Source organism: Centruroides sculpturatus, unplaced genomic scaffold (assembly GCF_000671375.1).
Source record: "Centruroides sculpturatus isolate CEXI.00-Female unplaced genomic scaffold, Cexi_2.0 scaffold642, whole genome shotgun sequence".
Taxonomy (NCBI): Eukaryota; Metazoa; Arthropoda; class Arachnida; order Scorpiones; family Buthidae; genus Centruroides; species Centruroides sculpturatus.
Genome location: NW_019384818.1, coordinates 185,669 through 209,810, shown reverse-complemented (window position 1 = coordinate 209,810; position 24,142 = coordinate 185,669). Strand labels below are relative to the sequence as shown.

Here is a 24,142-nt window from a genome sequence, read left to right as displayed (position 1 = left end):
AAATCTGCATGAAAACAAATTGAGTTTCGATAATTCATTCTTCAGTTAACACATTTCCACCATTCTGCTAGCTGCAGTTTACAATGTTATTGTCCATGAAGCCTAAAGTTGTACAACTGTGATATGATATTGGTCTGCACTGTCAGAAACAATGATGATACTAGGAGTGATGTATCTCAGCATGTGGTGCCATAATATGCGCTTACTCTTGTTTTTAACCTGAAAGGAAAGAGAAAATACAAATTTAACTTGTGACAAAACCTTTCAATTCTGCTGTTCTGTACATTGAAAAGATTGTACCAGAATACATGCTAAAACTACACCTGTGTGATGTTGATGTGCAATTGCTTCACTGCACAGCATATTGCCTAATGTTGAGGCATTCATTATACCTCAACATTAGGCAATCTAATTGGATTTGATCATCTGTTGTCATGATGTGGCATTGTGAGCATTGACCACAGCTACCAATAGCAAACAGAAATGTGAAACTTTATAAACGGTGGAGCTTTAACAAACAGTTGTGATATAATTGGGCAATTACCAATTACTAGAAAGAAATGTTTGTATTGATACCAGGGCCGGATTAACCCACTTTGGGGCCCTAGACATTTTCTTCTTCCGGGTCCTTTCCTGGCTCTTTCAATTAATAAATCTTGTTACTATTATTTCTATTAAATTGCATATGGACACTGCAGCTGCTTTATAAAAAATAAAAGCAAAATTATTTAACAATATTTCACAGGATTTAAGAATACATATAGTTAATATTATTCTTATCGCTATAAAGAATATTCTAAATTATTGGGAGTTTTACTTTCAATAAGAAGAAACATAAGAATACGAGGGTTGTTCAAAAAGTTCCCGAATTTTATTTATTATAAAAAAAATACTTCACATACAATTTTTTTGTCAGTGTCCCCTTCAAAGTAGTCTCCTCCGCAGCATATACACTTCCACTTTTTGAAACAGTCCTGGAACGCTTTTTCCAGAAAGCTCATAAGCTCCTCCGTCTTTTTTTTTCTATCTCTGGAATGGTGGCAAATGTTTTTCCTTTGAGCGCGTTTTCTAGTTTGTTGGAAAACAGGAAAAAGTCGCACGGGACCAGGTCAGGTGAGTAGGGTGGGTGGGGAAGAACAGCGGTCTTGTTTTTGGCCAAAAACTCATGTGTTCTGAGGGACAAATGATCCGGCGCGTTGTCGCGGTGAAAGAACCACTCGCCGCTCCTCCAAAGTTCGGGCCGTTTTCGCCTGATTTTGTTTCTTAGGCGATTCATAACACCAGTAGTACTCTGTGTTGACTGTCTGGCCTGTAGGTAGGTATTCGTGATGCACAACCTCTTTGCATCGAAAAAAAACAGTCAACATCACCTTAACATTTGAGCGAACTTGTCGAGCATTTTGGGGCGGGAGCTGTTTCACCCACCCGTGGGAAGTTTCCGTGAAGGATTTTCCGAGTTTCACACAGAATTTCACAGAACAACGCTGTTCTTTCAAAAAGCTGATTTCCGATTTTTCGCCGAATCCCAAAAACACCACTTCACATAAACGGCCGTAACTAATCACCAAAACAAGATATCAACAAACGGGTTGAAGGAGGTTACTCGGGAGGTTTCCGCAGACACAACGCCTCCAAGCGAATTAAAAAATAACCAACTGGAGGCGCGTTATTTAAAAAGTTTGGGCACTTTTTGAACAACCCACGTACATTTTCTTTAGATTTTAGAATTCACAATAACCGTATAAAAAGCAATATGTTTTTGTTTATTTGTTTATTATATACAGTTGTCCAACAGAAAAGTAAACTATCTTATTTACAAATCTTTTCAAAACAGACAGTTTGACCGGCCCTCCTAAAAACCGGGCCCTAGACATTTGTCTCATTTGTCTATGCGATGATCCGGCCCTGATTGATACACTGTAACATCTTATCTATCAAATCAAAAGTCCAGATAATGTTCTAACAGTGCATTACATAAGCGAAGGATTCAAAAATGCCAGGCCTGGATTTTGCACGACAGTAAAATAAATGCAAATTGTTATTAATGTCAAAACTCAAAATAATTACTGTACATAATGCAAAAGAATCTATTTATTAGTAAAAACCTGAATATGTACAACCAAGAAATAATGTTAGGTAATAACTTGCAAATAAAGATAATTTATGAAAAAACCAAAACAAATATGTACAAAACTTTCCCACATTTGGGGACTTGCAAATTAAGCTACAACTATCTTAGAACTATCTCCACAAAACTGATAAGCAAAATATGAAAAAAATATCAAAAAAGCACAATGAATACTAATTTGTCTAACCGTCATCAAGAAACTCTGTCGTCACTGGAACTGGAAAGCCTTTCGTCAATCTCACTCAATCCTTAGCACCATCTTGTTCGATTTGTCTCTTCCTTAAAGTGCAGTTGGGGATGACATTACAAGCATATGCCCACTCGACCCTATTTACATACATACTTTTTAATACTTTATTCATTCTAGTAATTGGTCTTGTTAATTAATGTCATCTCCCTTACAAGTAGTTTTATAATTTTTTTATTGCATTTCCAATGATAATTTGGGGTGGGAGCTCATTCTATTAACTTCCACAGAGTCTCCACCCGAGATGTCATTTCTGGGTTTGATGATGTCATAAGTTGCTGCCAGCAGTCATTGTAATAAGGTGAGTTATTTTTGAATTTGCCTGAGTGAGGAGTGGTAGTCTATCCTTAATAAAACACCCCAAAATAAATAGAATAACAAACTAAAAGTAATCCACAAACAAAATAGAACACGTTGAATTTGACTCCTTACAACAATTATGAACTTTGGCAATTGGTTAATATTGAATAGCTGCAGTAATCAGTGGTACTCACACAGATCACTCACAAGATTCTGTGTGCCTGTTTGCAAACTGTGGCATTATTTGCAAATGTTAGTGCTCTATCAGCTAAAGATTGAATCTGTTAAGTTGAGTAGTAGAGACTAATTGAAAACTAAAAACAAAACAGCAAAATGTGAGAATTGATGGCATAGTGCTAAGTTTTTTCTTGTAGCTGTTGACTGTTATTGAATTCAACCAATGCTAAGGCTGACTTTATGATTTTGTACATATATATAAATAATGCCAATAGTCAAGAGATAACTGCCCCAAAATAATAGAAGTTTTCAATAAAATCAAAAAACTAAAAAACTGATTTAAAAAATAACCTAGTAAAAAAACATAACAAAGCAATCATAACATATTTTTTTTTATTTTGACTGAAATGAAGTTTAAATATAGTCTCATACTAGCAGCATGATATTAATTGTATGGAAAAAAATAAATACTTATAGTAATTAAGATGAAAGTTAGATATGGAAATCTGTCAATTATTCTTAGTAAATTTTATTGGCATGCAAAGTGATATTAGTCAGTTTGTGTTAATTGCCAGACTGCATTTGCCATTTTTTGATTTGTAACATTAATAACTTCCTAATAAAAAAAAATGCAATGTTAATTAAGAAATTTAAAAGTTAGAAACTGTGTTTAGTTTATTAAGGATTCTTATTGATCATTTAACATACAAATATCAGTTGATTTATACATATTGTATTGAAATACATAAATATGTCTAACGTTTAATTTAATGACTTGTATGGTATTCAAATTGCATAAGTTTGGTTTAGCAAGGTTGGAAAAATGCAAGAAAATTTTATTTTACATGGTAGTTTCATTTTAACATAGTGTTTTAAAATGTTTTAGTATTCAGTATTTTATTTTAAAAGTAAGTTTTTTTTTATTAATAAACTTAGTGTTTTAGCCTGTGTTGTTATGACATTGTAATTGTTTTACAATAATTATTCAACTTATACATTCAAAGAGATGAGATTCTCTATTTTATACTTCATTTCAACTTCACAACATATTCATTAAACACATCTCTACATAAGAAAATTTATAAAAACTTAAATAGAAATAAAAATTAAGCTTTTATAACAGATTTTATTGAGATAAGATTGTCAAAACCTGTAGTGAACAAATTAGAATAATCTGGAATCAAAAAAGTTTACTAATTAAATTGATGTAAAATTTTCATCTAAAGCAGAAGAGGAAAATTGTTTCTTTATCAACAAGCAAAGAAGATATAGAATGAAATTTCATTTTATAATAGTCACCTTGAAACCTAACTCTCCATTTCCATGTCATGTCAATGTTAGTCTTGATTTACCGAGATTTCAGATTTACATGGAACCAATTTACTATGTAAATCAAGAGATTTACATACATCAGTACATGATTTACATAGTAAATTTGGTTATATAGTACAGTATTGTACATATATCCTCTGCTATATGAAATTGTAGACCTATAAATTCCCACTGTCATCTCGAGAATGGAGTTAGTTAGATGAAATCTGAGACCAGATGTGGAAACCTTAAGGGCTGGAGGCTCTGATTAATTATATATGAACATCTAATGCAAACTGAAAGGGATATTATTTCAATTCAAAATTTTTCCCTGAAAGCAGTTAATAGATGACTGGCATGACTCTATTGTCAAAGTATGATGTACAGGAGCAAGACACTACTACTAATTTGAGGTGGAGAGCATATATTTTAAATTAAATAACTTAACAATATGATTAAAATTTACAGCCCAGCATTGTGACAATGTCACAATAAATAATTACTTGTTTGATAAATTTGATTAAAAACAATATTTAAAGATGCAATACAGTCGACCCCCGTATAAGATCATTGATTATTCCGTTTTATATGAATTCCATGTTGTACAAGTCACTTAAATTTTACAAATACGTGAGCCATTCACAGCCCGGTACACGTATTTGTAAAATCTAAGTGACTTGTACAACATGGAATTCATATAAAACGGAATAATCAATGATCTTATACGGGGGTCGACTGTATATTTGTATTTGAAAGGATTAAAAACAATATAGAAAACTATTATAAAATTTCAAGTCATATATACTTTAACCAAAGTTAGAACTGATTTGTCTGAAGAGAAAATAAAAAAAAAAATTCTATTTTATTCTTTATTTATAAACACTTTAAAATATTTTAAATAAATTATTATTACAGATAATTTAAAATTAGTTTCTATATTTTTATTTCTTTCAAATCTTATATTATAAAAGCTTGGAAATTAATTTAAAAAAGATAATTATTCAATAAAGTCTTAACTTTTAAAGTTTATTTTTATACAATTAAATTTGATTAATTTAAATAGTTTTATTTATATTATAGATGTCTACCAAAGTAAAGCGAAAGGTAACAGTTGAAAATAATGATAATGCTGAAGCACCTAGAAGACAAAGTGTCTTTGAAAGACTAGGACCTGGTACAATTAATGTCAGTTCACAATCTCAAGAAGTGAGTTGTCTTAGTATTTTTTAAAGCATTGTGTCATTAAATGAAACATATTATTCTAATTTTTGCAGCAGAATTTTTCTTAAGTTTATTTAAATTAAATAATTTTTATTTCACATTATTATTATAAATTTTTATTTATGATTTAAACATTTTTTTTCTTCACATGTACAATCAAACTTCCATATAACAGATCACTCCAGGAAGCACAGAAAATTTATTATATAAAGTTGTCATTTGCTAAATGCAGAATGTCCTGGTAGTAAACATAGTATACTGTAATGATATTTATATGCCACAACAATATCTTTGTACAGTTGACCCCCCTATAACACTGGTTCATATAATGCGGATTCGTATATCGCAGTGAAAAATTGTGACCATATTTGTATAAAGACGCTAAAAGAGACTTGTAAAATGCAATAAAACATCATCACCGACTTGTGTTGCGACAGGATTGGTCGAATCTGGACCAATAGTGGATGAGCAACTGAACTACTTACACGCTACGGAGAGTTTGGGCGGGTAAGTCGAGTTTACTATCGTCTGTACAGTATATAAATTAGGTACTGTAAATTTAATACAGTACTATAATTTTATACATTTCTTGTGAAAAAAACATTTCTTATTCAACGGCCATAAAAATTATTTCTACTAATGATGTCTCCAAAGTTCAGTGAATTTTTCGCAGAAAAATAACTTATCAGAAAATGCGCCTGCCATTTGGTGCACTGCTCCGCGACGAAAACAAGCTTAAGCAATGGCATCGTCGAATGGTGCACACTCGATAAGTAATCCTACAATTTTTTGTTTATAGCATAGTTTATACAGATTATTCCCAAAAAATTATACGTGTTTTGGAAATGTTGAGTCAAATTAGTGTAGAATCGATTAATTTTATTTAAGAAAACCTTTCAAACAGCCGTAGTCCGTAACCTGCACACGTGCTGGGCTGTGATTAGCTCGTGTATTTAAGGATTCCTACAACGCGAAATTCTTGTAAAGTGGAACGTATCTATTGTGTTATAGGGGTGGTCAACTGTACTCATAATAACAATAAGTTAAAGCTTTACACAAAAATTCAAACAGAAGATCTAGTATTTATATTGAAATAAATGTATTTATGTTCAAAAATAGTTCATGATGTTTGCCTATAATTTTTTACGAAGAATTATTTTATTTTTATATTAATGTAATATTCTGATTTAAATAATTAAACATTTCCTTTGAGAATATTATCTGGCTGTTGGAGGCCATTTCATATAATTTTGAATACATCAAAAAAGATCACTATTTGAAACTTTAATCCTCTAACACAGATGTTCCAATCTTGTTTTTGTATTTATTGTTTTTTTCATTATCATTTATATGTTTTTAATTTAATGATTTGCAGTTTTTATTTAATATTCAAGCATTTACACTTAAACATAATGAATGTTGCATACTAAACTAACTTTACCTACACAATACACACTTGCACAATAATTAGAGTTTAATTAACCAGGTTGCCAGAAAAGTTTCAGAAAAAGTAACAGAACTTTTTTAAAGTTTGCATAATTTTGTCAGAAAATAGTCCTGCTTAGTTTATTTATAAAACGTAAAGAAATACAAATTATTTGGTAATTTTGAAGAAGCCCAAATGAAAAAATAAGTAAAAGACATCTTTCAGGAATAGATTAATTCTGACAACATGTATTTAACTCTAACTGATGATGATGTTAGGTATTCAATATAAGATATTATTGTAAGGGCTATCTGACCAGTGATAGTCTTAGAAATGAATGTGTTTAACCAGTTTTGACATCTATCAATACCAAAAAGTAATATTTAGTCTTTAAAAGTTTTATTAAATACAGATATTTTTTAAATATTCCACAGAGAAATTTGTAATATGAAAGTTTGTATATATTATTTTTATGCATTTTATTCATATAAATTTATTTAAATGTATTGACTAAAACTTCAGTATTTTTTAAAATTGATATTTAAGATTTATCACCAGTGTAATTTGATAAAATGTGGTCATTGGAGTCCAACAGTTCAACTGTATTGTATATGACAGGAGATATTGTAAGGAGAAATCCTTTTTGCCATGAGTTTGAACAACCTTTGTCACATAGTTGCCATTGTTTATTAACTTACTGTTCATATTAGTCAGAAATCCTCCTACCATTAATTTTGTTCTACGTTTTTTTTCCATATTAAGACATCCAATAGTTAAGATGCAGTGTCAGGTGCAAAGTGTAGACTCAGTTGACAAAATATCGCAAATTGAGACATTTGATTTTGAACTATGCATTAACTGCCAGTTTAACTCAGTATCCTAGAATAAGATGAAATAAAAGCAGCAGAATCTGAAGAGACTGGATGATGAATTTGGATCCATAGGTTGTCTATTGTATTGAGTCATAAGTGTATTGTAATACTGTTAAGTTCAAGTTTATCTGTCTTAAAATTGATTTTGAAGGCAAGTGCGGCATTTTGCAATAATGCTCCTGCCTTAACTTACCATTATGAACTATTTAACTTGGAATTATGTGTTCATCAAACAGCTTTCCTTTTGCCCAAACTTTACTAAAGCATCTTCAAAAAATGTGAAAGTAAGTATATATAAACCAGGCCTGACTTATAGTACAATCAGTGTTTCATTCAGAAAATATTTTTCTGATCTGAGAGAGTATAATAATAATTTATATATATATATATGTTGTTTCTATGTATAAATATGTGTATATACATAGAAATAATCATTTACATGTTTTTAAAAACTGTTTATATGAGGTTTAGGGGGGAGTATTTTTCAATCTCTGGGGAAATTATACTCCTGACTCCATTCCTAAAAGAAACCCTGAGTACAATACTGATAGAATTTAGTTGGGCTATAATATGATTAATAAGTTATAAAGATGATATGTGATTTGGAGTAAAGTTGAGCAATTAAGCCAATATCATGTATTGAATTTAATAATAGACATATGGTCTGATTAAAATCTGACAGTATAATTTGTTTATTGTGAAAAATAAGGTTCCTGAATGTCAGCTATATTTTTTATTCTTAGGACTTCACATTTCTGCAGTTCTAACACCAGTTGGGAGACTGGAATAATTCATCAATAAACACATCTGTCAAAGACCCTTAATTGAATTCCGGTGAATTTGAATTTTATTTCAAATTCACTCTCAATGCAATTCAATTAAGGTTCTTTGATAGATGTGTTTATTGAAATTTCTATTTTTAAATTATATTTATTACATTTCAGTACATTTTATTGCAGACCCCCTACATTTAGTTTCTAGATTAATTGATTTCATCATTAATATCAATTACATTGCAATGTGTATGGGACAAAGGTCTATAGTGGCTTTTGGGCTATATGCAACCAGAATTGATCCACAGTCATGACTTTTAGAAGTAGTAGTCAAACAGTGGAATCTACTTCAGGTTGTTTCATTGGATTGTGGAGATGGATTATTATGAGTAGCAAATTAACATCAAATTCTACCAGTAGTTGGAGAAATTGGCTACGGAAATGCTAGAGATGATGTGAACAGCATGTGGAAACCAGACAATTACATATTTGTTGGAGTTTGAGTGTTTGTGAGGTTCAAAAATGGCTGGAAATCAGTGGATGATCTTTGTTTACACATCTAGAAATAAAGAAAATGTGCATCTAAAGCAGGAAGTTGTTTGATGTAACTGTTGAAAGTGTGTTGCCATGATTGCAGAAAAGATAGGAATTTCTGTCAGGTTTGCTATACTGTTCTTACAGAAGATCTGCAGATACATTTCATTTACTAAAACATTGTTGCAAGGAAACTCACTAAAGACCAATAAGAGGAACACATTATTACCAATTAAGAATTGATCAGTAAAACAAGATCTAGATTTCCTGAAAAAATTATTACGGACCCAATGTCATGTGTTTTTTTCATAACCCACAATTAAAATGACAGTTGACATTTGTGGAAATCAAAATCTCCCCAAAAATGAAAATATTTTTCTCAGGACTGTTCAAAGATCAAAGTATTATGCTAGAGACTCAACATATCCAGGGCTGATCCTGCATGAAAAATTCCTAGGATCTCATCTCCGACTAGAACCTGGACTTCCAGAGCAGGAGCTTATATCTTTACTGTCTTGGCCATTTATCTGTCCAAATAAGGTTTAATAGAGTGCACATGGATTTGAACCATAAACCTTGTGACTAGTAAACAAATGCTTTACCACTGAGCTATTCATATATTTCTAATTATTGTGGATGTTTTATTTCATCTGGATTTTAGTCATATTAATCACATAATGGAATAACAGCTCAAAACAAGTCAAGAAAAATTTTTAAATTTTCAGATATCCCTAGGTCAGAAATTCTAGTGTTAAACTCATTTAATATTCATTTTGCTATTGTGATATTTCTAGAAACAATCAAAGGCATATACACTTTGCCTGTAGAGCTCTTATGTTTTAATTGATATTATTAGATATTCATTTGACTTATATTTTGAAAGTAGGTAAGTTTTTGATAAAGAGAATAAGAATAATAATAAGGTCTAATGGGTGATCCTTCAAACAGAAGGGCAATATTTAGTAATGAAGAATGTATTGGAATCTTGACTCTACTAAAAAAAGTTTTAATAGAAAGTAGGTATATTTCTCTACTTTATTCTCATTCATTATACATTTCATTTCTCTTTTTCTACATATTGGCTGTCAGAAAACTATTTAGAAACTGATTATTGATTTTAGCATGTAGCCTGTATCAGTTCTTTATGATGAATAAGAAGTAAGCAATTGACTCTCAGATTCATGTTCTTGGATACTGTAGACTAATGTTTTTCAACCTTTTTAAATATGCGACCCCTTTACAAGTTAAAAAATTCTGGCGACCCCCCAGGGCCATATTAAAACTATATCAGTGATTTTAAAAACTATGTATTTAATTTTCTTTCTGTTGAGACCCAAATATCGATCGAAAAATCAATTGTACTGTAAAATAAACAGGCCCATTCTTATCAGCAAAATTGTAGTTTTTTTATTGTAGTGTAGAACCTATAAACACTTGTCTTTGTTTTTTTTCCTGCGACCCCCCCATGTAAGGCTTTACAACCCTTCTGGGGGTTGTGACCCACAGGTTGAAAAACACTGCTGTAGACTATGTGTGACTTTCTTAGTAAAAACAATGATCGCTTTATTTACCATTTATTTACACTATATCTGATCAGGCAGTTATTCCTGCCAAGAAACACATTGATCACCTTCCCACCTCAGACATCTCTCCATGCTAGGTGGCTTTTCAAACACTAGGGATTAACTTCTACTTATCAAATTGTCAATAGTCATTAATGTTTTAAATTAGGTGAGAAGTTTCTCAGATTGTTTTGTCAAAAGCAATTATATATTTTTTAAAAACTATGCATTTCTGTATTTAACTTTCTGGCACTCTTATTTTGCTATAGACCCAATTTGGCAACAAAATATCTCTCACTTTATACTCAACATATATCACTCATCACTCGACAAAGTTGACAGTCAAAACATAATTATCAGATTTTAATATAATTTTAAATGACATGTGATAAAATAACTTTGTCATATTTATGTTAAAATTACAGATTGTAACTTAGTTTTTAATATACATTTTTGCATGTAAAAGTAAATAATGTACTTGTATTTTCAGTGGTGTCAACAATATGACTGTGAAATTATTTAGTAGCTGTTAGTTCTTTTTTAGCTGTGAATTGTATTGCTTTTTTCTTTCTTGATAATTTTTGAACTGAAAGTTTTGTTATTTTCCTGACTGAGTGTTTTGCTTCAGATGCTGTCAAAATATTAATGAAAAGATTTTGGGTGTAACTGGTTTTGTAACTATTCTTATGAGGAGTCCCAATTACATGACTCTTCATAAAAATTAAATTTGTGTATTGGCAATTCATGCAGGAAACAATCATACAGGATATGATCACTTTATTAATTTGTGAATAATTTTCTGACTTGCATTGGCCAAAAAGTTAGAAATCCTATGCTTCCAGGCTCTGCCATATTATGCATATTGTTGACATTAAAATTTTTTTTAATGTGTCAGCACTTACTATCATTTTTTTATAAATATTATTTGGTAAATAAAAACAGAAATGAAGTGGAAACAATTGTATGTTTGGCAGTCATTTTATATTTTCTACACTTATTGCTGTTTAAGTAGTTCTTTCTCAAATATTCCTTTTTCCATTTCACTTATTTGTAATTACATTTACAATGAAATGCTAATGTAAATAAGATGAAAGAAATAGAGGAGTAAAAGGGATATTTCCTTCAATATCTTCTAACTTCATACTAGAAAATATTCAAAAGTGTGGACTATATGGTTATGTAAGTTAAGCAAAGGTTTTATTTTTGTTCCAGTAATATTTTGTGGAATGTATGCTATCATAGATATTCACACAAAATGATAGTAAATATTGACATTCTGTTATTAAATATTTCAACATATTATGTACTGTACATAATTTGTTACTTAATAATAATGTCAAATGATTTTTTCTTACAGAGAAGCTCAAGAGGAGAGATGGAAAAATGTCGAAACTGGTTAAGAACTGGTAACTGTTCATATGGATCCAATTGTCGTTATCAGCATGATCCTTTTCCTAGTAGTACCAGAAATAAATCTGAAAAGTAATATATTACTTAATAAATGAATAAATTTTTATTGAAATGATTTCATTTAAGAGAATTGTAAAGGTACATTTTTTAAAATATATCTAAATTTTTAGAGATATTGATGAGAAAGACTTGCGTCATAAAGTAAGAAATAAACGAGAAGAAACTAAAGAAACTTCATCAGATTTGCCTTCTCCAAAAGTAAGTCTGTTAATTCTAAAACTGTGTATTTACTAATTAATATAATAAAGATTTAAAAGTTTTTTTAAACTTTCTTTTACATAAGAAATAAACAGTAACAAAATTTTAAGTGAAAAGACAAAGATTTTCAATAAATTAAAACTTTATTCTTGGATTTATGTTGTTTAAATAAACAAAATTTATTTTTCCATTTAAAAAAATTTTTTTTATCAGACAAATGCCAGAATAATTCATTTTATGATTTTATACATATACTTTTCTCTTGGTATTGTCATATATTTAGCAGTAATTGGCAATTTCCAATTTGTTATCATTAGAAAACATCTTACATCACATTGTTATCATTAGAAAACATTTTACATTACATTGTTATAATCATTATTATTATATATAATTGACTTATTAATATTAATGATAAATTAAATATTTTCTATACAAATTAGTAAATTTATCTATAATTTATTTTTCAGACAAAATGTTACAAATATAAAATGAAAACAATTTTTTAATTTTTGTAGTTTATTTTTATAACTAATTCTGTTAGGTTTCTTTACATATAGATTAAATTGATTTGTCACATGTATTTAAATTTCATTATTATATTCTTTGTGTAATGGTGATTTATTTTTTTCTTTATATTATTATTATTATTATTATTTTTTTTTTTTGTTATTTAATCAGCATTCAATAGTTTTCTTGTTTGTTTGTATGTTTTTTGTTTCTTTAAAGTTATGTTTGTAATTATTTCTGATTAAAAAAATGGAAAAATAATTTGACACGATAATGATTGTAAGACATTGTGTGATCTGTATTCTATATTTAATTTTTTTCTTTTTTGAACTTTTATTTTATTCCCAAATAATTTTGACACCAATTTTTTTGAGGTAATGAAAATTCCGTTTATTTTTTATTTGTCTGTTTTATTAATTTCTAATGTTAAACTTATTGTAAAATTCATTTTGGAATAGTCTTATATTTTTTTCTTAGTTTGTGCTATATTAATACTTTACATTTTAAGATTTTTATCTCTTTCATTACAAATAAGTCACAATCCTTAAATTTGGTGTTAATCACATATATATGTGCTCTTTCATTCTGACTTCATTGTTTTAGATATTTAAAAATGTTTACAAAAGTTAAAGTGTACATTTAAAATTCTATATTAATTGTGAATGATTTTTAGAGCAGATAAGCATTGTACAGTACACTCTCACTTTAAAATTATCTGTAGAATAATTTGTTATTTAAATGTTGCTTAAAAATTAATTGTAGGTTATGATATTCTTCATTTGCATTCAATCAATACTTTTCATTGACTCTTATATAATGACATTAACTTTAACACATTAAGCTAAAATTTGATATGTTTTTGTTCTATTCAAATATTTTTTTTACTTTGAAATTTTATTTTCAAGTTTCTTCTTTCTTCGTCACTAGATTTGATATCTCTGCAAAGGATTTTATATACATATTTATTTACCATAAAACTGCAGTTCTTTGAATTTGTAATAATTGCTACAACTTATTTGCTAATTTAAAATTCAGATATTTTTAAGTAAATAAGAGTTTGATGATAAAAATATTTCATATGTAAATAATTTCTTATAAGTTCTACAATGCATAGCAATATATATTATAAAAAAAAATATATAAAATTTTGTGACTGATATTACTTACTAATATAAAGTATAACATTTATTTTAATAGAGACGACCACATAAACGTAGTTCGAGTCATAACAGGAGAAGCGATCATGATGCTAAAATAAAATCTACCGTGGTTGTGACAAGACCTCGGTCTCCAACGAGTGAAACAGAATTTAGAGAAAAGAAACGTCTTCGAGAAGGTAGTTGGGAAGATGATTCTGATGGTATGATACATCCTGTAATAAAACATTTTAAAAATTTAATAATTTAAATAAAATTTAAAAGTTTTTATGATTTTTAAGATTGGCCTGTTGATGTTTCACAATTGGATTATAAAGAAGAATTAACACTTGAGCGTAAAAGACAACAATTACAAAGAGAACTAGAATTGGAATTACAGAAAGAACGCATGATTAATGAAAGTGTTACTATTACTAAAACAGTAAGTGAATTATAATGGTTTGTTTTTATTAACTAATTATTTAAAATAAAGTTATTTAATTTTATATAATTATAATAATTTAAGTTTATAGGAAATAAATTTCAATTGTAAATATAGTATATATAGTAAAAAAACATATATCAAATATAAAAAAAAATAAAACTGTATCAACCAGTCACACAGTTTTATTTATTTAAGACCATTATATCAGAAATGTGAATTAATCTGTAAGTTTTTCATTAATTTGATTTGTGTCCCACATTATTACTGTGAAAATTTTTCATGATAGAGGAAATCCTCATTAATTTGAACTCAGGTAGTTTGAGTTATGAACCCATTAGTTCATAACTGTACTGTTTGTCCCAGCCAGGGATGTAGGGATTTACATGTTACGTGTTTACATTTGATTAATTTGAAATATGGCTACTTTGAAATTCAAAGTGAAAATTCTGTCCAAACTGTGATATGTGTATGTTAACTTGTTCATTTAGATTGAAGTGCTTCCATACTATAAGAAAACAATAAACCAAGAATAACTCTAATCTGATCAACATGGTTTTGCTTTTACAACAAACATATTTTTAAGTTTCACTTCTCCCATGGACTATCCTTTTTTCTTTTATCTTGTAAATTATGATTGGATTTTGAGATTGTAAGATTGAACTACAAGTAGCAGATTGAGATATTTGTAGGACTCTAGTCTACTAGATTTGGGCAACTTACTGCTTTTAGGGCTACTTTTAAAATAATTTGGGCTATATTTTGAGAAATTCTGCTTTATTTTTTACTTTTCTGGCTGTTATACATAACAGAGGGAAAGTATGGCAATCAGTCAAAAAACGACTCCCAAGATTTTACATTTTTGGACTTGGGACCTTGAAATGTCAAGAAATGTAAAAAATTTCTGGTGTTTTTTTCTGTATGTATAGATGTTAGTGTGTGTGGGGAGGGAGGCAAAATTTTGTTCACCCTCTTTGAAGCTTAATAATTCCTGTGCTTTTTGTTGAAATTTTCTTAAATTTTACAGGGAGGTTTGTGTATTAGGAGGATTGATGCTATTAAAGGTTAAAGGTTGATGGAGTGGGGAGATAAAGGGGGTCATGTCATATCTCAAGTAGGATTGGACTTAATAATGATTTTACTTGTTATTAGCATTTACAATTTATAAAATCCACTCCTAACCCCAAAATTAAGCATTTTGCCATTTTATAATGATCAAAAATATAAAAAATTTTCTAATAAAATATCATAACAGATGATGCCTCCAAATGTTGCTGGGAAAGTTAATCAATTCTTTGCTGGTTTTTATAAAGCTATCTGGGAACCTGTGAGGTTTCACCAGAAATATGCAGTTTATTTATATTATTGTTATTATTAATTAACGAAAATAGCATTTTGTATACATAGCCACATTCCATTTGCTGATTAAATTACTTCAGTTATGTGGTATTTGGCAAATCTAAATATACAGTATATGTAAATCTTTGATAATTTGAAACTCAATAATTTAAAGTCATGATTATTTTGTATTTTAAATTTCAAACTAACAAGGATTTCCTGTACTTTATTCATTCAAACTTATTATTTTGTCATAATATCTTTTGAAAGCTTATTTGAATTTTTTCAAATTATTATTATTATACAGGATAAAATAATTAGAGAATATTGCTGTATAAGATTTATTTTATAGAAGAGTTAATACTGTAGTCTGATTTTAATGTTTTAAAATTCTACTAAACTTATATGATCTTATTCATAAAAAATTTCTAAAATACTTTATTTTTTCATGTTAGTTGCATTGCTGTTTTAACAGTTGCATGATACCTCTTTATCATGAGACTGTAATAAATTGTTTAGAATGAATTTAAAAAGAAGTCTTTTTGTTTGACCATCAGTTTATATGAAGCAAAAACATCAACTTTTTGCAGTATTATGCTAACATTGTAATATTTTTTAACTTTTTATCAATGCATTTATGATGAATGTTTCTTGAATATAAATTTATTTTTTCAACTGATGATAAAAAATATTGTAATTTACATATAAGTAATGTATTGCCAGTAATTTTATCTTCATTTGGAAATACAGTTTCAAAATTTCATTTTTTTAACCAAAATTTTTCTTTTTTTCTTTTTAAAGATTTTAGACATTAAATATCTAATGCAATTCTGTTGCACTTGATTTTCTTACATGTATGTATTGTAAAGTGAAATGTATCTTTCAATATATTAGTATTCAGGTTTTGTTAAATATTTTTGCTCAAGTTTTAGCTTTTACTTATCTTTTTGCCTGTTTCTTTTTGTTTGGTTTTCATTTATTAATTATTTAAAAAATTTTACAAAATAAACAGTTATTTATGATAGATTACCCAGTTATTATTTGTATAATAAATCAGATTTTATAATTTATAAATTTTAAATGCATTACTTACAGAGTCAAATCTGATTAATTGAAATTATTGCATTATTCAAAACAGCTATTATTTCCTTTAAAATCTATATTTAAATTAGTGTTTAAAAAATTGGTTAATTTAATGTTCTCGTATCTCATATTTTGAAAATTAAACATGAAGAGAGAAATTTGCACATTTCAATTGATTCATAGAATGTATGCATTTCAGTGATTTCCTTATACAACATTTTAATCATTATTCAATTGTTAAACAGTAGTTAATATACTGGTATTTCTTACTTTAATTATGTACTAGCTGATGCTAAAGATGCTAGTGCAAAACAACACTGGACGAATAGTATTTCCATTAATACTAGAATATTCACTAATAAACCCTTATTTATATACTTCATATAATGTTATTGGTTATTGTTATCAGTATAGGTTAGTCCCAGAATTATTACAATACACAAATTCAACTACTGTATTTATTCGATTCTAAGCAGCCCCTCAATTTTTTAACAGGTTTTTGTGAAAAAATAAAAAATACCAATAGTAAGATTTATTTACAAAGTTAAAAAAAATGTGAAGTAACAAGGAGTGAAGAATTAATTTATTAAAAAATCTTAAATACGTAATCTAAAGTAAATCTTAATGCTCTCACTATCATTATCATATTGTAAAATGATTCATCAGTTGCACTATCACAGCTGACTTTGGAACCAGTGTTGGCATCATTATTTTCCCAAACTAAGTCATCTTCTGTGTTATCTATTACAATTATGCAGAATTTTTTATAGGAATGAATTATTATTTCACTGGGAACTTTTTTCCAGGCAACAGATAATCATTCTGCAATTTTTGAAGCACTTACCTTTTTTATTTTTCCACAAGCGGTTAGAGTGGTTTTCCAAATGTAACCAATTTTCATATTATTTTCTTATTTAACCCTTGAAAGGCTTGTAAATGCAAACATTGAATAACTGAACTTGGCTCGTCATATCAACCAGGATTATCACAATTCACAATTTTTTTGTATCAATTTATTTTTTTAAAGAGTCTGTTAAATATTCTTTAAATTTGTCATGACAAGCATGTTTTGAGGATTTTGAAGCACTTCTGGTTTTATATTCCACACTTAATTAACCCAGTCATTCATAATCTTGGTGGTCATTCAACCATTTTTTGGGCATGCACAATTACATCTTTGGGAAATTTTTTCATTTTGGACACTAGTTTTCTGTTCAGAATCAAGTAGGAAGCTAATTTCTGGCTGTCTGCTATGATACACAGCAATACAATGATACATTGTTTTTTGTATCCTGTACTCTTAATCTTCTGTAATCTGTACTCTAACCTCTTACTCACTCTTTGAAGTTACTGTATAATTATGTGGCATATCAAAGTACAAGGGTTTCATCTGTAGTAAAATTTAGCCACCTTTGAATATAAGCCACACCCAATTTTCTAGGACATTAAAATGGCAAAAACAAAAAAAAGTGCAACTTAGAATTGACTAAATACAGTATATTAATCAGTATAAGCACTTATATTGAAATGGCACATTGAAATGCATGCATTCTATAAATCAGTTGACCACCTGCTACTTTCTCTTTTTCTCTTCAAAAACTTTTCAAAAGATGAGATATATTAGCTAAAAGTCATCCAAACTTATTGTGAAAAATATTTAAATTAATCATATCTTTGTTTTTAAAACTAATTTAAATATAGATTTCAAGGATAATAATATAATTTATTTTATCCAATAATTTTAATTAATCATGTTCGAATCAATTAAATTTGACTATAATAATAATGGGTTGTTCGGAAAGTAATTTTGTTTTTTTATGACCAGAGGTGGTAAAAAAATTAGATGTATTTTTACCTGCCCACTTCATTCTAAATCATATTGCCATTATATATTTTGACAGCTGGCATTTCAAGGCTTATTTGTAAAAAATTTTGTTTTGTTCTTTGCAATTATTTTTTTATAAAGTATGGAAAATTGAAAGCTGCATTTTTGGCATATTTTGCTTTTTTATTACCGAAATATAAGAATACTGTTCAAGCAAAAACAAAATTGTGTGACATGTACGGAGATGCGTTTACAGAACAACAATGCCAAAACTGGTTCGCAAAATTTTCTCCAGCAATTTTGATATTTTATTTATTATTTTATTTTAATAGTACAAGGGAAACCCTGTATGTACAGGCATATTAAAACCAAACACAAAAAATATTACAATTGTTAATATCAATATTAAATCAAAATACATTATCATTCACAATAAGCACGTAACAATTAGCCTGTTAAACACAAAAGGAATAATACAAAGTTAATCTCAATAACAAGCATAAGTGACGACAATAATAATTATAACTACAAAAGAAATAACAAATAAACACAAAAAATGGCAGTGATTGGTCGACACACACAAAACATACAATATAATAATATAGAACAAAATGAATTATACAATTACCTGAAAAAATTAAATTATTAATTATTATATGTCCAAAAGTACTGACCATAAATGCCAGACCTCACAGAAGTTTGGTAACTCTTCAGAAGCTGTTACAGCTCGGATGGGATGTATTACCACAACCACCATATTCATCAGATCTGGCACTCTTGGATTATTACTTGTTCCAGTCTTTACAAAATTTTTTAAATGGTAAAACATTTATCTCAAATGAAGATGTCAAAATGAATCAGTTTTTTGTAAGCAAAAATCAGAACTTTTATGAGCATGGAACCCATGCTACTACCAGAAAGATGGCAAAAGATATTGGACCAAAATAGTCAATATATAATTCAATAAAATATTTATATATTGTATTACAGTAATACCTCAAATTTACGCGATAGGTGGGACGAAGCGATAACCGCGTAAGTCGGGGTATAATTTTGCAATTTGTGTAAAATCTAAGTTGGTTGTATGTAAGCTAATAAATGTTCTCGTTAATCTTATCTCATCTTTTGAGTCGTTCATGGTTACAAGAAATCATCACATAGTCTCTCAAGTCTCCGTAGATATAACAAACACAAAAATAAATAACACAAAATAAATTGTAGCTATGTGTCGATTCCATGCGACATGTCCGAACATGTAAGCTGAACAATAGTGTGGGGGAGTGAGTAATCAAGAGTTGCGTGACACTCAAACAAAAGATGAATTGATGAGATTTGAAAATCATGTAACTCCGGGTTCATGTAAGTCGAGGTATTGCTGTATAAGAAAATTTTTTTGTTTTCCACACAAAAAAAAAAAAAAATTACTTTCCAAACAACCCAATAAATAAATGTGGTAAACTGAGAATTAAAATTATGAATCTTATATGATATGAAATGATGCAATAATTGTAAAAAATGCAGTATATTAATATTTCTTAAGATATTTGAACAAGCAATAAAATATTTCAGTATTACTGTTATAACAGGAACAATTAATATCAGCAAATTAATGTGAGCTCACAATTCACAATTTATAAATGTCATATTAATTTTTTAATTTTTGATGTTTTAGAGTTGTTTAATTTTAATAACATTAAATAAATTTAATTTTTCTATTATGTTTATANGATTATTTTTTGGTGTCCTATCAAATGTGGAAGAGCAAAAGCAGCATTTTCGGCATATTTTCCTTTTTTATTACCGAAAAGGTAAGAATACTGTTCAAGCAAAAACAAAATTGTGTGACATGTACGGAGATGCGTTTACAGAACAACAATGCCAAAACTGGTTCGCAAAATTTTCTCCAGCAATTTTGATATTTTATTTATTATTTTATTTTAATAGTACAAGGGAAACCCTGTATGTACAGGCATATTAAAACCAAACACAAAAAATATTACAATTGTTAATATCAATATTAAATCAAAATACATTATCATTCACAATAAGCACGTAACAATTAGCCTGTTAAACACAAAAGGAATAATACAAAGTTAATCTCAATAACAAGCATAAGTGACAACAATAATAATTATAACTACAAAAGAAATAACAAATAAACACAAAAAATGGCAGTGATTGGTCGACACACACAAAACATACAATATAATAATATAGAACAAAATGAATTATACAATTACCTGAAAAAATTAAATTATTAATTATTATATGTCCAAAAGTACCGACCATAAATGCCAGACCTCACAGAAGTTTGGTAACTCTTCAGAAGCTGTTACAGCTCGGATGGGATGTATTACCACAACCACCATATTCATCAGATCTGGCACTCTTGGATTATTACTTGTTCCAGTCTTTACAAAATTTTTTAAATGGTAAAACATTTATCTCAAATGAAGATGTCAAAATGAATCAGTTTTTTGTAAGCAAAAATCAGAACTTTTATGAGCATGGAACCCATGCTACTACCAGAAAGATGGCAAAAGATATTGGACCAAAATAGTCAATATATAATTCAATAAAATATTTATATATTGTATTACAGTAATACCTCAAACTTACGCGATAGGTGGGACGAAGCGATAACCGCGTAAGTCGGGGTATAATTTTGCAATTTGTGTAAAATCTAAGTTGGTTGTATGTAAGCTAATAAATGTTCTCGTTAATCTTATCTCATCTTTTGAGTCGTTCATGGTTACAAGAAATCATCACATAGTCTCTCAAGTCTCCGTAGATATAACAAACACAAAAATAAATAACACAAAATAAATTGTAGCTATGTGTCGATTCCATGCGACATGTCCGAACATGTAAGGTGAACAATAGTGTGGGGGAGTGAGTAATCAAGAGTTGCGTAACACTCAAACAAAAGATGAATTGATGAGATTTGAAAATCATGTAACTCCGGGTTCATGTAAGTCGAGGTATTGCTGTATAAGAAAATTTTTTTGTTTTCCACACAAAAAAAAAAAAAAACAAAATTACTTTCCAAACAACCCAATAAATAAATGTGGTAAACTGAGAATTAAAATTATGAATCTTATATGATATGAAATGATGCAATAATTGTAAAAAATGCAGTATATTAATATTTCTTAAGATATTTGAACAAGCAATAAAATATTTCAGTATTACTGTTATAACAGGAACAATTAATATCAGCAAATTAATGTGAGCTCACAATTCACAATTTATAAATGTCATATTAATTTTTTAATTTTTGATGTTTTAGAGTTGTTTAATTTTAATAACATTAAATAAATTTAATTTTTCTATTATGTTTATAATTTTCTATCTAATAAAAATTTCATAACATATAAACAATACTCAGTAGTTTTTTTTTATTAATATTAATAACATTTTTATTTTGATATAAGGGATTATGACTCAATTTATAAAATTAGTCAAGTATGTTGCAATTATTGTGAATAGTTTTGATTTAGGAATTTTTTAATATAACTTAAAAATACTTGTGATTGTATTTATATATAATAATAATTTTATTTTTGTTTCAATTAATAGGTATCTGTTAGTGGAAGCAGTAGCAGTAGTAGCGATAGCGATAGTGAAAGTAGTAGCAGCGATTCTTCCAGTAGCAGTAGTGGTGATAGTGATGATAGTTCTTCCTCATCATCCTCTTCCAGTGAATCATCAACTCCAGTAAGGACTAAAAAACAATCAAACAGAGAAAATACAGGAGATAAGTATCATGATATAAAAAATAATATGAAATTCAAAGAAAAAGAACAATCTGTAAATAGAGGTAGCAGACTTCATACAAGTCATGTATCGAATTCAAGCCCCGAATCACAAAACAGAAGACGACAAAAAGATAAAAGTGAATTAAAATCATTTTCTCCAAAACATTCTGGTAACCATGGTGATGGAAACAATAAAAGGAATGATTATCATGGTAATGAAGAAGATTCCAGTTCATTGAATAGATCTAAAGGACCGAGAACTCCTAGTCCAAGTGATGGACGAAAGTCAAGACAAAAGTATCTAAAAAATTTTTAAATAGCATAAAATATTGTTTACTATTCTTAATTATATGAGATAAATAATTATAAATTTTTGTTTTAAAAACTTTTATAAAGTAAAATTCTTGAAAGAACAGGACATTTAAAACATGGCATCTTTCAAAATTTGTCAAGTCATAAACGAACAATGATGCTAGCTTACAAGTAAACTATATTGTCTGTTGAAAATACTTTACAAATTTTTAATGCTTTTAACTCATTTCACTGCCTATTTATTTAAATGAATAATAATTATAATATTAAAAAAAAATAAAACTTATAAAACAAAATTCCTAATTTCAATGTTTTTTATTGTTAGAATGTTGCAAAAACTATTATCATTCTGAAAAAGAACAAAACAATTAGAAAATTTAGATTTTAGGAATGAATAACAATTAAAATGGAAGAAAAAACTTGAACAAAATGAAAAGCTAAAGCTTAACCTATCCCATGTTGAAATTTTTCTCCGTTGCGTGTGGCCACCATGTTGAATTTTTGTCTATGTTAAGCCTGACGAAAAAATTTTTTTTAAAATAACAATCATGGTTACTGTATCATTAAAAATTATTTTTTTATTTTGCACAAACAAAATAAATATATTGAAAAATATAAAAATAAAATAAATTATATTTTGAAAGTTTGTTTTAATATAAAAATTATGATGCATAGCGACATCTAGTATCAAAAACGTACCAATACTGTAATGAGATATATCGGGTTTAACCCTGCGGGTCAAAGGTCACAACCCGATATATGTTGGGAATTACACAGGATAGGTTAATAGCACTAAACTTGTCTAAAAACCTTACAGTTGAAATTAAAACTGTATTAATATGTTTGTGCTATTTGCTTTTTATGTTTTAATGTGAAGATAAATCTTATTTAAAAGAGAATTAATATCATTATTTATTTTTGACATCATTCATTGCAAATATTTAGTATTTTAAAAAACACTTAAAATAATACAAAAATTTGAAAAAGATGCCAAGTCTTGTTGATGCTGATCTTTCAAGAATGCATATACAAATTTGAAATGATTGCATTCTTCTTAACTATACATTAACTTCTGGTATAAACCAGAAGTCACATGATTTCAATTCAAAAATTTTTTCCTGAAAGGAGTTACATAGATGACTGGCATGACTGTTGTTATCAAGAAAAGTATGATGTACAGGGGCAAGACACTACTAATTTGAGATGGAGAACATATACAGTAGGTGATCGGTTAACGAACCTAATCCATTCCAAGACTTTGTTCTCTATCCAAATTATTTGTTAACCGATTATCGATTTACTATAGGTTTTTATGGGAATTTGATGAATTCATTCTGGAGACTTCAAAAAATAAAAAATATATATACTTTCTTACTACATTTATTTATATGTAATAATAAAAATACATATATACACAGTCTTGCATTTTTATTAGTCCGGTTTTTTCCATTTGTGGGGGTTAAAGAATCTGTCTAATGTCGATTGCTTTTCTCTCTTTAGGTTTTTTCAGAAATAATAA

At 28.3% G+C, this 24,142-nt stretch overlaps 1 protein-coding gene across 1 annotated transcript in view; it reads left to right on the top strand.

The window, feature by feature from the left end:
• LOC111629878 (zinc finger CCCH domain-containing protein 13-like) overlaps positions 1-24,142 on the top strand; it is a 79,209-nt gene that overhangs the window by 3,059 nt on the left and 52,008 nt on the right. Inside the window, exons 2-7 of the mRNA XM_023373801.1 lie at positions 5,244-5,369; positions 11,909-12,033; positions 12,132-12,219; positions 13,927-14,089; positions 14,168-14,307; positions 22,133-22,608. Of these exons, the coding sequence (XP_023229569.1) occupies positions 5,244-5,369; positions 11,909-12,033; positions 12,132-12,219; positions 13,927-14,089; positions 14,168-14,307; positions 22,133-22,608 (1,118 nt within the window). The remainder of the gene's footprint in view (positions 1-5,243; positions 5,370-11,908; positions 12,034-12,131; positions 12,220-13,926; positions 14,090-14,167; positions 14,308-22,132; positions 22,609-24,142) is intronic.